The 18,898-nt window shown below is 34.8% G+C and overlaps 1 protein-coding gene across 2 annotated transcripts in view; it reads right to left on the reverse strand.

Annotated features, from left to right (window-relative positions):
- Window positions 1–18,898, reverse strand: part of ZC3H15 (zinc finger CCCH-type containing 15) — a 20,887-nt gene continuing 1,989 nt past the window's right edge. The window contains exons 2-10 of one of the 2 annotated variants that reach the window (XM_081581059.1): window positions 12,125–12,226; window positions 7,859–7,970; window positions 7,063–7,215; window positions 6,533–6,624; window positions 5,212–5,394; window positions 3,908–4,054; window positions 3,493–3,594; window positions 2,568–2,691; window positions 1–819 (exon numbers count right to left, since the gene is read on the reverse strand). In XM_081581059.1, coding sequence (XP_081437185.1) covers window positions 629–819; window positions 2,568–2,691; window positions 3,493–3,594; window positions 3,908–4,054; window positions 5,212–5,394; window positions 6,533–6,624; window positions 7,063–7,215; window positions 7,859–7,970; window positions 12,125–12,226 — 1,206 coding nt within the window. In that variant the 3' untranslated portion in view covers window positions 1–628. Of the gene's footprint in view, window positions 820–2,567; window positions 2,692–3,492; window positions 3,595–3,907; window positions 4,055–5,211; window positions 5,395–6,532; window positions 6,625–7,062; window positions 7,216–7,858; window positions 7,971–12,120; window positions 12,227–18,898 lie in introns of both variants that reach the window. The other variant, XM_081581060.1, reaches the window with a different exon arrangement.

The raw sequence follows: 18,898 nt of genomic DNA on the forward strand, positions 1-18,898 counted from the left end.
TTTGGAATTTATTGTATCACTGTTTTTATTTACAACTTTATTGGCAAAAAAGAAAAGGGAGTAGTTTCAAACAGTTTAACATAGGGCATTGCAGTTGATCCTGTCAGATTAATGAAGTTTCATTTTAAATGTCCATCTAATTGTCCAAAGATATACAATACTGAATCTGCATATGCAGTTTCCTTGATGAAGTACAGGCTCATATCTTAGGCAGTCTTTTAAACATATAAATACAAAGGAAATAGAATCACTCATTAAAAATTGCATTAAATGAAGGATAATTTAAATTTATGTTGTCCTTGTAACAACACATGCCCAATGAAAATCAAAAGCTGGAAAAGCAGTTTACACTTCCTACTTGAGTGGACAATTACAACAATCAATCATTTTCTGCAATGACCATTTATCTTTAATTTATCATGAACTACTCTGAACTTACTATGAGATGTAGCCAAAGTCAGAAGACAAGATGTAGGGAGAATATTCCTTTTTTGGAGGAAGTAAGCCCTACAGAATCAGCATGGGAAACAAACATCCTGTTGAAGAGTTTTAGGTGGAAAAAAATTATAATGTAGTCAATTTCAACTCATGCTGAGCTGGCTCAATTTTTTCACTGACTTGTTTGGTGTCATTCTTCTAAATCAAGTGTGTTTAATTCTTCTTCTAGTTCATCCAAATCTTCGCCAGTAAACAGATTTTCATCAACAGGAACAGCATCAATGGCTCCATTTTCCTGTCCTTCCCCTTCGTTGTCCTCTTCCAAATCACTTCTCTCACCATTTTCAGCCCTACCTCCGGAAGCTTCACTTAATTTGTTTTCTAAAAATAAAAATTAAAATCAATAAGGCCTAGAAAAAGAAAACACTAGTCAATTAGGAACAGTTACAGACTGATATACTTCTTTTCCTTTTTCCATGAAAGCCTTCCTTAAGATTACTCTAATAAGAACTGATTTTTCTTTGAGCTTATCTGTATCACTTTTCTAAACCTACTATAAAATATGTCTTTAACTGAAGACATTTAATACATTAATGATTATTTAATACATCTGAGGGCAAGATTTAGCTTATACAACTCTGTATTCTCTACATGACCCAACAATTAGGTTTTTAAAGTCAACTTCCATGTATTTTGAAACGATTATGTGATCTAAAAAATGTTTATGATACAAGCAGCTACTGACCTTTTGGTTTTACAAATAGTTAAGTCACACAAGTTGTAAAGGTGTAAATGAGTGTGAATGCAGGAACATTTCATCTTGTCATCAAATTGTGGGAAAAAACCCCTGGGGCTATGCAACTACTTCTTTCAGGCTATAGTTATTAAGACTGACAAAACAAAATGCTTCCCTTTACCAATAATGAACAGAAGAGAATTTTCAACAGCTTAAAGTTATTTCATACTCTCTGATGACAAATTCTTAGGAATTAAAACCTCTGAGGTACTTGCAATTGTGCCTATTACCAACAAAGCCCTACTTCTAAAAGGAGCAAATTAGTTTGCGATTGGCATTAAGACAATAGTCTGACAGCATTCTCAAATCTCAGGAGGGCAGGCCAGTTTTTCCAGTTATAACTTGTATTCCTTTACTGTAAAAGTAAGGTTTAGTTTTTTTCTCCCCTCAACTTTTGTCTACGCTTTTCTTTCACAGCAGCTGTGCCAAACTTTATTTTTTAATTCTCACTCAAGGCACAATTAGATATAAATTGTATTAGCAATCTTTTATTTCCAAATATACGTAAGCCAGCCTCCTTTCCATTCTTATTCTTAATCAAACTTAACTACTTACAGTTCCAGATGTTGATTCTATATCTAGCATGGTTTCATCTTCAATATTTCTGTCTTTTTCAGATCTTTTTTCTCTGGCCAACAGATAATATTTACATTTCCCATATTCTAAAAGACGCTTCTCTCATGACCATGTCTCCCTCTAAAAGTTCTTATAAGTGAGTGATTTATATTCACTTTTTCTGCTCATTCCTCATACCACTGTAGTCCCAGTGAAAACTGTGTCCTCTATTCTTACAATTCTTTCCCTAGTCATAATTATTTCTAATTCTCATCCGACTTAATCTTCCTGAAATTCTGTTCTTCTCAGTATCTTTCCCAGGCTTTTTCCTTTCTACTACTGTAAAACATTAATGTTTTCAGCAGTCTGTTCTAGAACATTCTTATCCTACGTATTGTGCCTGGGTGAAATCATTCACTGTTAGCTATGAATGCAGATGACTTTCAAACCTTTTCCTCCTGGGAATGTCTACATAGTATCCTAGACAACGCCACTTTTGATAACCAAAATATGTCATACTCGTGTGCTCCCAAACTGAACTCATTAGCTAAATGTTCAAACTCATTTTCATTCCCTTCAAGTTTCAGTTAATGGGTTCAATATCCAACCAGCCACCCATTTCCACAGTCTCCACTATTTACTACCTTTATATTCAGCCAAATCATACGTTTATGTTACCAGTTTGGTACCTGCAGCCATCTAAGTTTGCCAAGACTAGTCTAACCTCCTTTAGACAGTTTCTTAGTTTGTAGAATTACACAAAAACTAGCATACTTACCATCCTTTTCTGAAGTATATGTGCTGAATCTTTCAAGACTGGCTACAGTAATACCTGTCTCATCTACATCTCGTGGGATGTACAGGCTTAAATCTATGTCATTTACGCTCACTGAATCATCAACCTTTAAAAACACATAGAAAAGGAGTGTTACTAATAAAAATATTTTTCATAAATTACTTGTCCTTTACCTCTGACATTTATCTTAATAATAGAAAATTAATAGTGCCAAGTGAAAACAAATGACTATTGCCAAAATTCACTTCTTTTATAAACTTTCTGAGAAAGGAATAGAAATGTCATACTTGAAGCTTCTTCCTGACATCATAGTTTTACATACACATTTTAATTTTTTAACTCAAAGGCAGAAGTCAGAATTTTATGATAATCATATGAAAAATCAAACGCTATTTGCTATTTTATTAATCAATATAGTTTATAGTTAAAATATTAACATTAATAATACTAAGTTTATCTATCATCAATAATTCTGCTGCTGTCTTCTGCTCCCTTCTCTGTACTTTTTAGTGTCTCTAATGATTTTTTACTATAAAGTATTAAACGAAAACCTTTTTTTTTTGAGAGGGAGAGTAAAACATTTTACAGCTAATACACTCAAGCATTTAACACTATATTAGGCACTGTCCCAAGCTGTATAAAGAAGTATAATCAAATATGAACTCACTAACTCATTTAATTCTCAGAAGTAGGGATTATCGTTATGGCAGTATGTGACTGGAAGGATTATCATTATGGCAGTATTACGGATTAGAGTGGAGGCCTAGAGTGTAGCTAATTTCCCAGGGTACAGTAGGGATTTGAACCAAGGCCTCCAAGTTAGTACTTTTAACTATACTGCTCCGTTGTCACTCTCTATTGTTTCTCTCAATCAACATGAGAAGATAAAGTGCCAAAGCGTCCTTACCTCATCACCACCTGTTCCCTGGGTGTAACGGGTATCATCTGCTTCCTCATCATCATCGTCAACCAGTTCAGGACGAAATTCAAACACCTCACGACCACTAATCTATTCAAATACACACATATATCAGCTCAGGAGAAACTTCAAACATTTCTTAGTCACTGATTTTATTTTTAAAAATCCTTTGTTTTTTTGGCGGTCCCACACAGCATGTGGGATTTTAGTTCCTCCATCAGGGACTGAACCCAGGCCCCTGGCAGTGGAAGTGTGGAGTCTTCACTGCTGGACTGCCAGGGAAATCTCTGCTGGTCATTGATTTTAGACAAATACATAATTAAATAGAGATAAAATCTTCCATAATACAGAAATTATAAAATCAACAAAAGAATAGAAGCCTATTTAGGAGTTTGGGACATACCACTAATGCTTTTCCAGCTTTGAAGTCTGCTTTTCTTCTTTCTATATCTTGCTCAAGTTTATCAATCTTTTCTTGTCTTTTTCTTTTTTTCCATGCAAGAAAAGATTCTAGAGTGATTTTGGTAACATTTGGACCTAGGGCAGAACGCTGCAAAGATAAAAAAGTTAATTTTCTCCCCCTAAAATTATCTATGATAATATCTAATCATTTTCTCTTAGTTCAATTAAGTCCTTGCTATGACTGTTATGAAGACATTAAATCTGGAGTTAACTGCTTTATCTTTACTTTACATGGCAAGGAGCAAAATGAGTGTCCACAGATACAAACATTTCTAAACACTATAAAATATATTATTCTGAGCTAGATGTCTTTTCAAAATCGAAGGTGAATAAAACTTGTCATGAGAAATAGTCTTAAAGTCAATTGATGAAAACAATAAATACGAAAAGCAGCAATATATCCAAGTTTCATTTGTGATTCTCAAAAGATGAGGTTTTAGATAATATGCAGCAGAACTAGGATACAAATAATTCCAAATATATCTGACTCCAAGTCTACATTTTTTATCACAATATATTGCCTCCTGTGTGAGACACCAAATGATATGTCCTTTTAAGAACAAACATATATAACTTCAAAGTTAGACATTTATAAAACATATTTAGACCACCCATAGCAAGGCAAAATGGATACCGTTTGAAGCATACAACCCTAAATCTAATATTTCCAATAATCTCAACATTTTCATGTCACTGCCAGGAGCCTTATCTGTTGACTCAGTAACCCTATCTGCTAGCTCAAAGGATAAAATTCTTGTGCTGAACCAGAGATGAGCAGATGAAGAGTCCTTGAGTCCAGGAATGATGAAACATACTTGAAAAGCTGTAGTGGAGCTGTCTCCTTTCACATGTTAAAATAACCAATAAATAACTAGGTAAAATGCCAAAAAAATAAAGACATCAAGGAAAACATCTAAAACTTCAAGTTCAATCATTCTGAATACTGACTAAGCATTTTCATGAATTGATGTACCAGTAAATGAATCTTATGAAAACAATTTGATAAGCCAGTGGCTAGCACTTAACAAAATTGTTTCACAATCCTAAAATTAATATCATGATTATGGCTAGGGTTACATTTTTGACATGTAAGAGTAATGAAATAAAAAGTAAGGAAGCTTTGAAAAAAATTCATATTATTTTTTCCCTTTCATAACAACATGCTATTGTTGCCCCCAAGTGGTAAATATTAGAATTTCACAATACTGCTTTAGAGTTTTATGGTAGGAAAAAGAGAACAGCTACCTCTCTTTCAATTAGATCTTCTAAGGAAATTTCATCTTCTTTCTCTTCTTTCTTTTTATCTTTTTTCAAGACAAATCCGGGAGGAAGTGCGTGACGATACATGCAAATATCACCCCCTCCAGGACAGACCCAAAACCAGCCGTATTTGTTGTTTTCAATAGCTTCAAGGAAATGCTTGCATACCTAGAGAGACATTATTATTCACAAGTAGTGGCTCAGTGTGGTCCGTTTCCAAGGTAAATGCTTAGGTATATGGAACAGGTATATTCAAGTTACATCTTTTTTAAGCTAACCACTTAGGTACAGAATACCTTGTGTACAGAAATGTAAATATACATTAATCTTAATATCTAATACAATGGTAACTTTCCTTTAGAGAGGATTTGTATAACATATTTATTTTTGACCTTCTCTAAACTGAATTATACAAAAGGATTTGCTGCCATTTAGTCTTTGTAAATGCAATCCAAAGAGTGGTTTTTAAATATGAGAAATTAAAAATGGTTACAAGAAAATAAAAACAATAACTTTGTTTTGGTTTGATCTTTTCTAAAAACCACATGCAGTAAAGATACAAACATTATTTCAATTATCTGAAATTATAGTCAATTTTATATAAGAAGGGAGCAAGGCATGAATGGGTGCAAGATGCAACTGTACTGAAGCTTTAGGTAATACACTTTACAAATAAGTAGAAAAATTAACTAATAAGCAATATTCTTTTCCTAAAAGTCTACAAGAGATAAGTAAAAACAATATTCAGAATTTTTCTAACACAGCAAGGTTTTTCACTTGCAAATATACTACAGAATGAGTATGTGGACGTGAATGTAGCATCTGAGAAATAGGGCACTGACTTGTAAAAGTACATTTCCTAGAATAATACTAGAACCATTATGTACCAAAAACTCATTTTGCAATTCATACGTAATATTTTTACCTTTACGATTAAATGTCTCCCTACCATTAAAACAGAATAAGTTATGAATTAGACAGGGTAGTTTAACAGTTCTTCCTCCATTCATTTGGCACAAAAAGTTAAGAATTCTTAGATGAAAACGTGTATTCATCCACGTTTGAGAAAGTAAAACCATCTCAGAAAATAGCATTTGAAGAACTTTAGTCACATGATTTTCAAGTCACTTTTGAACAAGAATTATGTGTAACTGACACTTGTATATTCCAAACATAAAGCTTGATCACCTTATCTTTATGAAAAGATCCAGTATAATCATCTAGTAGAAAACAGCAGAAATATATTGCCACATAACTCTCCCTAATGATAAATACCAAAGCAACTCAATTCAAGAAAAGGACATACTATTTGAGTTTTTGGTTTTTTCTTTTCCGCCTCACCGTGCTTCTTGTTCACAACTTCTTCCAGTTTTTTCTCATCCCAATTATCCATAGTATCTAAATAGAGAGAGACGTGGAGACTAAATACTGTAATTTTGTTTACTGTCCCCAAAATACATTGCATATATCCTTACACAAGAAAGCTGTATTATAAAACTCATGACCTAACACGTTTCCTTTAAAACACCAAAGGTAAGAATAAACAGTGTTGTGAGATTTTCACCAAATCTAAGTAGTTCAGGCAAATGAGAAGGTAGTACCAGAAGAAAGGGTGAAAGAAGAATACTAAACAAGCCACTGGTTTTTAAATATCTTCATTTTCTTAATCAAAGGCCGTAATATGATAAATTCAGATTTTGCATAAAACAACAAACTATTCTTCAGGACAAACACAGTCCTACTAAGACCGAAATGGTTTTCAAGCTACTAAATATTTTAGTAACAACAAATCAAAAATACATTTACTGTTAAGAATATATCTTAAAAAAAAAATACCTTTTTCAAGTTCTTCATCTCTTGCATCAATGTAAACACTTCGCTTTTCACATTTTCTCTCCAGAGTCAAATCATGAGAGAACTTACACTTATCTCCTTTAGTACACTGTCCTTGCTTGAAGAATGCACATACTACGGATTTGGGATCTGCACCTAAGTCAAATAGCACATGGTATTTACATTAAAAACTTTCAGATAACAAAGTACAGCTTCTTTCTAAGATATAATTACTTTTGGTTAATTTGTTATTTTCTGTTCACTGGTTTGAGAGGAAATACCACACATATAGGTGAATATTAAGACATTTCTTTGAAGTTCTTTCTATAGCCTATTATATCTGTATTTGTTTCCTTTATTCTTACCAAAAAAGAGAGCAAGGGGGTAGGAAATCAAGTAAGTGCATATGTTATTCTATAGTTACTTGTCTAGTTGGAGTCAATGAGGTAAGAGGCAAAAGAGAAATATAAATATAAATGTACTTGCAGTGTCAAGAGTTTGGGATTTGCAGTTTTTATAACCATAGGTTTGCTTTGTCTACTACCAAAGATCAGAGATTATAAATCAACTAGTAGACTGCCAAAATTCTTAATTTTCCCTTATGGGGGGTGGGGGCGTTACTGGCTGGACTTAACAGTTGTATGACACAGCTATGCACATATAAAAAGGAATGATAAGAATCGACATCGATAATTTTGACAGAGTATTATTTTCACAGCATATACAACTGAAGAAAACATTTAAGAGTTTTCAAATATGAATCACATTGGTAAAAACACTTCTGAAATTTAAAGTTTACCTTTACTTATTTTTTGAGCAGCAACTACAGGTTTGAACAACTCATTTAGCTCTTGCAATTCTTTCTTCTTGTCATCTTTCTTCAACTTCTTTTCAGCTTCACTTTGTGCTACCTATAATATTACCAGGTGTGACATAATAAATTTGATGTCATATAATAAAACTGTTTTCACTACACAGTAATATCTATATCACTGACATAACAAAGACAATCACATATTACATGTATATAGTTCTTACTTAATATCAATGTTACAATGGCCTTCCAGTATATATTAAATGGTGTGTCAAACTAGTAAATGAAATTGCTAAATCTTGTAGAGCAATTGACTCATAAAAAACCTATACATGGTACCATGCTGAGTTAAGAGCATACTCAAAGCTTATAGCGATAGCATTTATTAAGCATATGCTACATGCCCAGCATTTTTAGCAAATGGTTCTCACCTGGGAATTTCTTCTTATGACAACAACCTACTCCTCAGAAATAAGTAGGTGCATTTTGAAGATCAGATATAAACATCCTAAAATGCCCAGTCCCACACAATAAAGAATTGTACCAACCCAAATACCTGTAAGTACCCTTGGGAAAAACACTGGGCTAGGTCAATGTGGGAGACCAAACAAAACAAAACAAACATGACATATGACATAGTCCCAGGCACACAATTTACATACCTAATATGATTAGAGGTTTCATCCAAACATTTATATGTCAGGTCCTATGTTAGATGACAGGGGATACAAAGATGAAAAGACAAAGATGCTTATTTAAAGAAGCTCAGAATCTAGTGGGAAGACAGACATGTCAGCAACTATAAAATAATACACCGTGCTCTGGAAACAAAGAATGTTTATATGCCTAAGAAAATTAGACTGAGCTAATACTTTATGGATGAATTCTTTTGATAAGCAAGAAATGCAGAAACAGAAGCTCCAACCAATGCATAGATGAATCGGGTATGATAGACATCAATGAAAAATGTGGACTGTATCAACAGGTGGACAGGGTGAGATTCAAGAGTTTAAAGTAAGCCAGTGACACAATCAGACTGCATTTCATAAAGATCACAATAACAACTTTATGAAGAGTGGACTGAAAGGAGTCCAAGAATGAAGGCAAGGAAAATTAGGAGGCTAATGCAATTGCTGTAGCCAAGAAAGCACAGGAGCTTAAAACAGGCATTAGTAGCAAGGATGGAGAAAAGGTGGAAGAAAGCTGTTAAGGAGGTAAAACTGTTAGGACTAAGTGACTGACTGGACATGAAGTATCAGGGACAGGGAGGAGTCTAGGATTATCATTTGTATGGTTAGTGATGCTAAACAAGACTGGGAATACAGGAGGAACAGGTTTCATGGCAGGAGGTGGAGATGAGCTCAGTTTTAGACATACTTGGTATGAGATGCTGACAGGGCAGAAAGGTGGAATTATTTAGAAGGCAGCTGGACATGGATCTTGATTCCTGGACAGAAGGTCTGCTTTGAGATAAAGATTTTAGAAATAGCTGCTTAGAGATAATAAACTTTTGGTGTGTATGAGATTATGCCCGGACACCATAAAAAAGTATAAGAGCAGAGAACAGTACCCTGAATAATATCAATATTAAACAAGCCAAAAGAACCTAAAAAGCCTGTTAAAGGAAGAAAGAAACATCAAAGAAATAAGTAGAAATCCAGGACAATAAAGTATTAAAGGGAAAGGAAATTTTAGGAAAGAACTGGCCAAGTATCATAATAGGGTTAAAGACATTCTAAATCCTGGCTTTGATGATGTGGTCAGATATGTTTAAACAGAACAATGAAAAAAGTTTTCTAAAAATAAAAATTTAAGTCACTTATTTTTAATAAAAGTATTCTTTGTATCAGACGTTTGTGGGGACCAGAACCATTTTTGTAAGTATTTATGTTAGAAATCAAACTATTGTTAAATAAAGTATGATTTGTGCCCCTACTTGACAAACATACCTTGTGACACGGAAGAGCAGGTTCAAATTTAAAACACTCAGGTTTCATGGAGTTCCACATGGAGCATGGCAGTAAAGCAAGAATCAATCCCTGGCTCCTCCTCTTTCCACCCTGAGTTTCATCCCACCACATGTGTGCAGGGAGACAGAAGGTACAGAGAAGGACATGGTTTGGATCCAGACTCTGTCCATACTCCCAGCACATACCCTCGCTTTGACTACTTCAGCCACACAGGCAGTGAAGTATATCCTAAGATGGACTCAGACTAAGTGACTTTGAGGCCCTGAGCTGGTGTGGGGAGAAATATGTCTAGAGGAGACACAAAGTAGGGTCATCCTCTGCAGCACACGGTTTGTGGGGATGGGGTGGAGGGGGAAGGATCTTTTGCCTGGCTCTAACAGTAAGACTGCTGCTCATTTCCAGTGTTAAGTATGGTGGTTAGATACCTCAAGTTCACAGATAAAAGGCCAGTTACCCAAGAGATTATCAAAAATGTATTAATGAAAGTACTCTCAAGTCTACAAGACATTTTATGGCTTTCTCAGGTTGATGAAATTTTAAATTACCTGTCAATATACTTCCCACTGGAAGAAAAAACAGGAAGAAGCATCATGTTTGAAATGAATCCTTACATTATGCCAGAAGATTTACATTATCTTCTCATTTAACTATCACAGAAACCCTACAAGGGTAACTGTCCTTTCACTATACTACAAATTGAAGATCAGTGTCATTAAATAATTTAAGATCATAAAACAAATAAGATAGAGGGATGCACACTCAAGCTGATCTGATTCCGAAGCTGAGCATACATTTTTATTAGACCAGGCTACTCAGTCAGCAATGTAGAAGATCAAGCTTTTGGCTCTTGAGTCAAACCATGTATAAGAGAAAGAAAAATGCTGGAAGTACTGATCTGTAGACAGAATCAGTGATGGAAGTTAACCATCTTATGAATATATATTCTGGTATTTTCAGATGGAAAAAGTGTTTCCAAATTAAGGAAAAGGAGATAGGGTGGTGAAAAAAGTACTTTTTAAAATGTTTGTGTCTATAAAATCCTAAACTCAAAGTGAAAGATCTACATTAAAAAAAGAAATGAGAATACAGAGATTTGAAGAAAATGTGTCTAAAGTTTTTTGAATGAGTTGCTAATTTATCAAAATAATTCCAAAATTCATCTGGAAAAATAAATGCCTAAGAACAGCCAAGAAAAACAGAAAAGGAGTAACATCTTAAACAAAAGGACTTGCCTTATCAGCTAACAGAATATGTTACTAGGCCACTATAATCAAAATCGATGTGGTACTGGTTTAGGGAAAGACAGAAAAAAGAATCTAGAAATAGATCTGAATATATATGAGACTTTAATGTATGTCAATAGGGTTGTTCAAATTCAGTGAGATAAACGATGCTATTTATTTGAAAGGAAATATCATGCAAAATAAATTTATATGATAAATTACAGACTGTAAATAGCCAGGAAAAAAAATCTAGGAAAAACACATAATCTAATGGCAGGGGAGACCTCTTCAACCATATAAAAGAAAAGCTAGACATATCTGACAGTACAAAAACTCAAAACTGTTGCACAGCAAAATGTAACAGAAACATCACAAATTATATCTCTCTTACAAGTTGACAATAAAAAGACAAAAAACCAAAAAAGCAAAAGATTTGAATAGAAAAGTCAGAGAAGTACAGACTCAAACAGTCAAAAAGCTGAAGAAAATTTTCAAACTCACTAGGAGTAAGGAAAAGAAAAATGAGGTATCACTTTATACTTAATCAGATTGGAAAACATTAAAAAGAGCTTTAGTACCTATAACAGATGCACTACAAATGAAACTGTGAAGTATTACAATCTCCATGGAGAACGATCAGGCAAACTTCTTATTAGAAGTCCATTTCCCTTTATTTAGAAATGTGTTACCAGATAATTTAAGCTACATAAATAAAAAGCACAAATGCATGTAAAAACACCTGTATAAGAGAATTTCTTGTAAAACTGTTCTTAAAGTCAGAAAGCTGGAAACAAAGTGATTACTTATAAAGAAGGAAAAGATAGATATAGTACATCCACATCATAGAACAGTATGCAGCCATTAGAATAAATTAGAGCTATATAAAAATGGTTTGAAAGAATATCTAGAAGGTATTGCTGAGTAACCAAGACAAGATACCCGTAAGTTTACAGAGTAGGATTCTGTTCTGAAACACAATTATAGCATCAAACATTTTTATCTGCAACAGTGTTGCATTACATCCATATGAAGAAAATGCAGAAATTTAAGTTACTTACCTGACGTGGATTCTGTTGACCAAATTTAACTTGATGAGTGACAGCCTTGATAAATTTCTGTTGCTTTGCTCCTTTCTTATTCTTCAGACCAAAAGTTTTGTCCTAAATGAGAAACAGTATTGCAATGTTAGCAATTTATATTAACGATACATTAAGATTCAATACATACATATAATTATCATCATTAAACTTGTTAGTCTATGATGCTTTTTCTGAATTGTTTTAGATATGCCGAGTTGTTACAGCGGGATAATTAGTTCAACAATCAAATTAGTTTAGGAAAATGCTTATTCAACAGGGTTTCTAATTCTTAAGCACAGGATATCTGAAAACCTTTACTCAGAGGGGAGGCAGCCATCCTAAATCTTACTTTACCTCAGAAAGCATTTTTCTCACCAAAAAGGAGGGATTATGAACTTACTAACACATTTGGGGGAATACTGCATAAACAGATACATTAAGTTTTGAATTCGTTTCTTGGGTAATAGAACTATCCTCTCTAAACAATTAAAGAACTCAAATCTAAAATGCATGCATTACTAGCTGTTGCTAAAATGGAAATATTAAAACTGAAGTATCCCTAACTAAAAAGCAACACTTTAAATTTGGAATATCATCAAATAGTACTTTGGGAAAGCTATTAATACAACAGCAGCTATCACTTGTGGAATGCGCATTATGTGCACTAAATGATAGTCTTTGACTACTTATGCCGCAGTAGGGTGAATAGTGTCCCCCTCAGATTCATGTCTACCCAGACTTCAGAATGTGGCTTTATTTGGAAAAAGGTCTTTGTAGGTATAATAAATTAAGACGAAGACACACTGGATTACATATCCAATGACTAGTATCTTTATAAGAGAAGAAAAGGGTAAACAGGTTTAGAGAGAAGGCAATGTGCAGAAAGAGGCAAAGAGATTACAGTGATACAGTTTCCAGGCCAAGGAATGCGAAAGACAGCTGGAAGCCACCAGAAACTAGGAAATGGCAAAGGAAGATTCTTCCCTAGAGTATTTAGAGGGAGCACTGTCCTGCCTGCACTGGATTTCAGATTTCTAGCCCCCATATCTGTGACAGAATAAATTTCTGTTGTTTCAAGTCACCCAATGTGTGGTAATTTGTATGAGAATCCTAGGAAAGTAACACAGGAGACTAGACTGAGTGAGCTTCACCCTGAGGTGAAAAGCCTATCAGGAAACCACCAAACACTGGTATCCGAAAGTCTTTTTTTCCTGTCTTCTCTTGAGAAGGATCTTTCAGCTAGGACAGCAACAAGCCTGGCTAGAGGACTGGAGAAGAGAGCAGGTAGGAGAAGGTGTCTCTTAGTTTACGACACAGACACCTTAGTGGCTCTTTTCAGGCTCACATTTTAACCATGCCTTCCACATCCTTTGTGCCTAGTTACAGAAGCAGAGAGGCCTCCTGATTTATAACCTCCACCCTCTTTCTTGCAGGGGTAATAAATAAAAACTATCAGCTACTTCTGTACTTTAAATCCTCAATTTTCAGCCACTTGCCTTCTCCATTACCTAGTACCTGCCATGGTTGAGTTTCTGCAAAATTTTGCAGAGCAAATCCACTTACTTCTCAATGGCACACTCCTAGGTGGGCACTCAGGCCCAACTGCTCTGTTCTACAGTTAACCAATCAGTTAACCAATTCATCATCCATTCACTATCAGTTTTCGTATGCTGAGATTCAAAATTATAGATGTCTCCTAATTTCAAGTCGGAGTTTGGATTTCTTTCATACTCTTGTTTATAAGTGAGTTTCCAAAAGGAAGAAAGAGGCAAAAAGGTCTTAAATTCACTTGAGATCTTTTGAGAGGCATTCAATCTGAAATAAATTAAGTGGCTATTTTAAAGCCTTTATTTTATTTCTAAGAGCAGGGACAGGGTAGTGAGAAGAAAGTTATTATAGGTAGAGAATACTTATATACCTATGCGAACAAACTGGGAAGTGGAAAAAACTAATAAAACATATCTTTCAATTCTCTCAAGATCACAAAGTTCAAGAGGATTTTAGTTCTAAAAGATTATTTCTCGTTGGGAAACAGCATTTATCTCCTCTATATCCATCCATATAGCAAAACTTCAGGTTTCCCACTTAAATGCCTATGCTTTAATATTGCATTATATTACAATATTCTACATGAGTTTCCTACAGCCTATGCATATAAAAAAAGGTAGTAGGGGGCATATACAAGCTGATATTCTCTGTATTTTTTTAAAAATATGGTTGCCTTCCCTTGTTTTTATAGAGTTTAATACACAATCCAATTAGAAGAAAAAAATAGTTAACGGTAAAGTGACATATGGGGAGATGACTGCATACAGTAGCCAGGTGTGAAATGTCATAAAGTACTTTCCTTTTACAAAAAAATGAGGTCTCATGAGAGGATGGAAAACCTCAGATTAAATTATTACTAGCATGAAAGTGCAACACCATCTACATATGCCTCGCCAGAGAAGAGCCTATCTGGGGTTCAGTTCATGCTTTCTGTATTAATACAGAGGAGAAGCAAACTAAGAATTAAGCAAGGCCAAACAGAAAGATAGATACTGATATATGAAGATTTAGGAAAGAAAAAAGTCCTCTAAGGGGTGCTGGCCAGCTAGAAAGTAAGTACTCATGACAAAAGCTTCTGGTAGAGGTGTATAGGCTCCAGATCCCAGAAGAAAAACAGTTTTTCAGGTTTAATTACACTGCTTTAGCACATAATCAACCAGTCTAAAGAGATAATGAATGAGTTGTATTTTGAAAGTCTCTAATTAGAACTTGGAAATTATTTTTTCCAGAGATAAAGGACACTTATTTACATCTAGCATTCACTAAACATAAACTCCTGAATATATAACTTTATTGAATCCTCTTAAAGATCATATTATCTCATTCTGCAAATGTGGATACTGAAACTCAATACTTTTGAAGTAACACTGCTAATAAGGGGCAGGCTGTACAGTGTAATGATTTATAGAGTATAAGCTCTGGAGTTAAGAGTGCCTAAGCTCCAGTACCAAACAGAACTGGGCAAATTACCTTTGCCAGTTTTCTTATTTGTAAAGTGGGTCTCAACTTACTAGCATCTCAGGACTGCAGTGCAAGTCAAAAGACTTATTACAAGGAGGTGGAGCACAGTGGTTAACAGGAAGGACTTGGGAACCAAAATCCTAACTATGCCACTTGCTGCCTTAATAATAACCTTGGGCAAGTAATTTAACCTGTTCCTCTTTCTTCAAATGCAAAGAGGTTAATAATACTTACTTCAGTGAGGGAATTAAAGCAGCTGTGTAAAATTTATCACTTGTAGATGGCTTGCTTCTCTTCCTTTCTTTCCCCCAAACACTGAGATCTGTGTCTGGTTCAGGTATTATTTGAGTCTAAGCAAAATTCTTGTTCTTTCCACCACGAAAAACTACTTCCCAGAGAAACCAGTTAAGTTACTGGGTCGGTTGGTACACAAAGTTTTCTGAATACTACACTGTGGACCTGATATACCAACAGTACCTCTTGAAAACAGGATAGTTTGCAATTTGGAATACTTAAAGCCTCCCTCTCCCTTCTTCTGGAATATAAGAGAGACCCTTATCTCAAGATTAACCTGGATTTAAGGGTTGAGGGATAGCAGATGGGAAGACTAGAGGTTACACTCAACCCTAGGGAAATAGTGGTTCTCATTAGATTAATAAGGTCCCAAAGGTAAGGTGATAAGGAACAATGTGTGTTTCAGGCATGGGAAATAAAATATAAAGGAGTTTAGAGATCAGGCAGTAATTCTAAAAGGATGGCTCCCAGAGGCTTCAAAAGCCTTAACATTCAGTGAACTCCAAACCTGACTTAAAACTGACATTTTTCCCCCCTTCTTTCCCTTAAGTAATCCTACTTCTTTTACAGACCAGCCTCTACATCTTAAATTAAGATATCTGAAAAAAGGAAGAAGGTGTGAGGGCAGGTCAATAATAAACAGTGCTCAAAGATAACTGGAGTCGTCCTTTTGTTCACCAGTGTGAGCAAAGTCCAGCACTGGTCTACCTCATTAGTTTCAGCCCCACATGCATTCTCAGTATATTTTTTTTGTCCATCTATGCAATGGATATTCTGCTTCTGGTTAATCCAGCTTCAAGTAATAAACAGTTGACCTTAGCTGAAGTTTTTCACTGGCAACAAGAATCACTTCTCTTTCTCCATCCTTTACACACCTGGATCCTGTCCCTCTAAGTCTCAATTACTACTTCTTTGCTGCTACAAGGCCTTAGCTGGACATCCTTTATTTGCTTGCCTTAACCCAGATTATCTCCCCCTTTCCATTAACAAACCTTCCATTTCCCAAAGCTGACTTCAGTTTATTAAATTTTAGCCAAAGAAAGCAAATAGTATATGCCATTTGAGACAACTGTATGAATGTTTAACAGAACCATAACCCTTTCTGATATACTCATTTCAGAAAGAAAGCGAAAGTTACTCAGTCCTGTCTCTTTGTGACCCCACAGACTGTTAGCCAACCAGGGTCCTCTGTCCATGGAATTCTCCAGGCCAGAATACTGGAGTGGGTAGCCATTCCCTTCTTCAGGGGATCTTCCCAACCCAAGGATCAAACCCAGGTCTCCCGCATTGCAGGCTGATTCTTTACTGTCTGGGCCACCAGGAAAGCAAATACTTATAAATGCAAATGAATTCATGAAATTTTGGGGAGTTTAAACAGGGAAAGAAAAAAAATGCAGGCACTATAAGTTAATTATTTCAAGTGACAGAAAGTAAGCACTGTATAAACAGTGCAGGTCAATCTGATTCATTTCCCTAACTAGTTCTTTTTATAGTAATGAATTAACAACAGCTGTTATTAATTGAACTTATGTCAGGTACTTTACATGTCATCTCATTTAACCCACAGTTCTGGAATGATAGGAATTAGCTCCAAATGAGAAATTGTGGTTTAGATAGGTCAGGTAACTTGCCTAAACTAGTTTGAAATTTTAGTGCAAAATATGGGACTCAAACCCAGGTCTATTTGGCCTCAAGCTGGTGCTTCTTTCATTAAATTAGGCTGCCTCTCATGCCTCTTTTTACTTCTTGAAGTTCTCAAAACCTATGTATGCTACTGTTCTACAGTGGGTGTCTAAGACGGTGGCAGTGGAAGCAACAGAGGTTCGATGCATGAGACAAATGCTCAGGGCTGGGGCAATGGGATGACCCAGAGGGATGGGATGGGGAGGGAGGTGGGAGGGGGGTCCAGGAAGGGGAACACATGTAAACCCATGGCTGATTCATGTCAATGTATGGCAAAAACTACTACAATATTGTAAAGTAATTAGCCCCCAACTAAAATAAATAAATTTATTAAAAAATAAAAAAATAAAAAGGCATCACCATAAAAAAAAAAAAAACAAAAACTGCTGCTTAAAAGCATATGTTCTACTTAACTATCAATTTTTGGTGAATTTAGAATTTCTGGTCATATGCCTATAAACTTTCCAAAATTAACCAGACTCTGAAATGTTACTAACCTTTCACATGTCAAATATAGGCAATACTTTTTCCACAAATATTACAGTAATAAAAATCAATTATCAGTAGGAACCAGGTTTCAACTGCCACATGTTCATTGTAAGTTTGTTGCAAAGTATACTTTACTGTCACTAAAAACAGAACTATTATATGACTCAGCAATTCCTCTCTTGGGTATACACCTAGGAAAAAACCAAATCAAATAACTAATTTGAAAAGATACATGCAACCCAGTGTTCACAGCAGCATTGTTTACAATTGCCAAGGTGTAAAAGCAACCTAAGTGTCCATCACAGATGAATAGATAAGGAAGATGTGGTATATATACTGTGGAATACACCTCAGCCATAAAAAAGAATAAACTGTTGCCATTTGTAGCAACATGGGTGGGCCCGAAGGATATTATACGAAGTGAATTAAGACAGAGAAAGACAAATCACTTATATGTGGACTTTAAAAATACAAAAAAAAAGACTATAAAAAAAGCAGACTAGTGGTTAGGGGGGCCATACAGGGGTGGAGTGTGAGGTACAAAATATTGCGTGAGACAGGCTCAAGGATGTAGTGTACAACATGGGGAATAAGGTCAATATTTTGTAATAACTGTCAATGGAAAGGAACCTTTAGAAGTTGTATATAAAAAATGTAAAATGTATAGAATTAAAAAAAAACATTTTACTTCATCTTAACTTTTAAAGGCTTTGGTAATAAAAAGCCTATTAACAGTATTCAAATTGTACAAAAAAATGAAAAAATTGCTCTTCCGGATGACATGGAATATACTGTGCCCTAACCAGGCTGAATAACATAGTATTCTCTACAAATCTAGTTTCGCAAAAAAAAGATAAAACTTAACCTACAATTTACAATATTGTGGTTCCTCTCTGGTGGTAGTAAACATCTAAGCAGCACACTACCATTTAAAAAAAATCACTCATTGTATATCAAATGTGGGCAGAAAGGCTTAATCCCACTATTCTAGTATTTTTGGCTAAAGATTACAGCTATTTTCCATTTTTCTTTGGTTAAGTCTTCATCAGTGAAACTAAAGTCCTCTTCTCTTTACCTTAAAAGTAATCTTGTTACAAGATGAATAAATCCATAGCTATCATTTTTAGTTATGGGAATACTATAATTTTCAAATACAACTGCTTAAAACAAAATTAAATATTTATTTAAAAATAAAAATGTACACAGATAAAACTCAATAATGCATAAAGTATACTTAAACTGTCATGTAGCATTTAATTTCATGTCTATATGTGAGTT

This window comes from Giraffa tippelskirchi, chromosome 3, assembly GCF_054371585.1.
Source record: "Giraffa tippelskirchi isolate mGirTip1 chromosome 3, T2T-mGirTip1v1.2.pri, whole genome shotgun sequence".
NCBI lineage: Eukaryota > Metazoa > Chordata > Mammalia > Artiodactyla > Giraffidae > Giraffa > Giraffa tippelskirchi.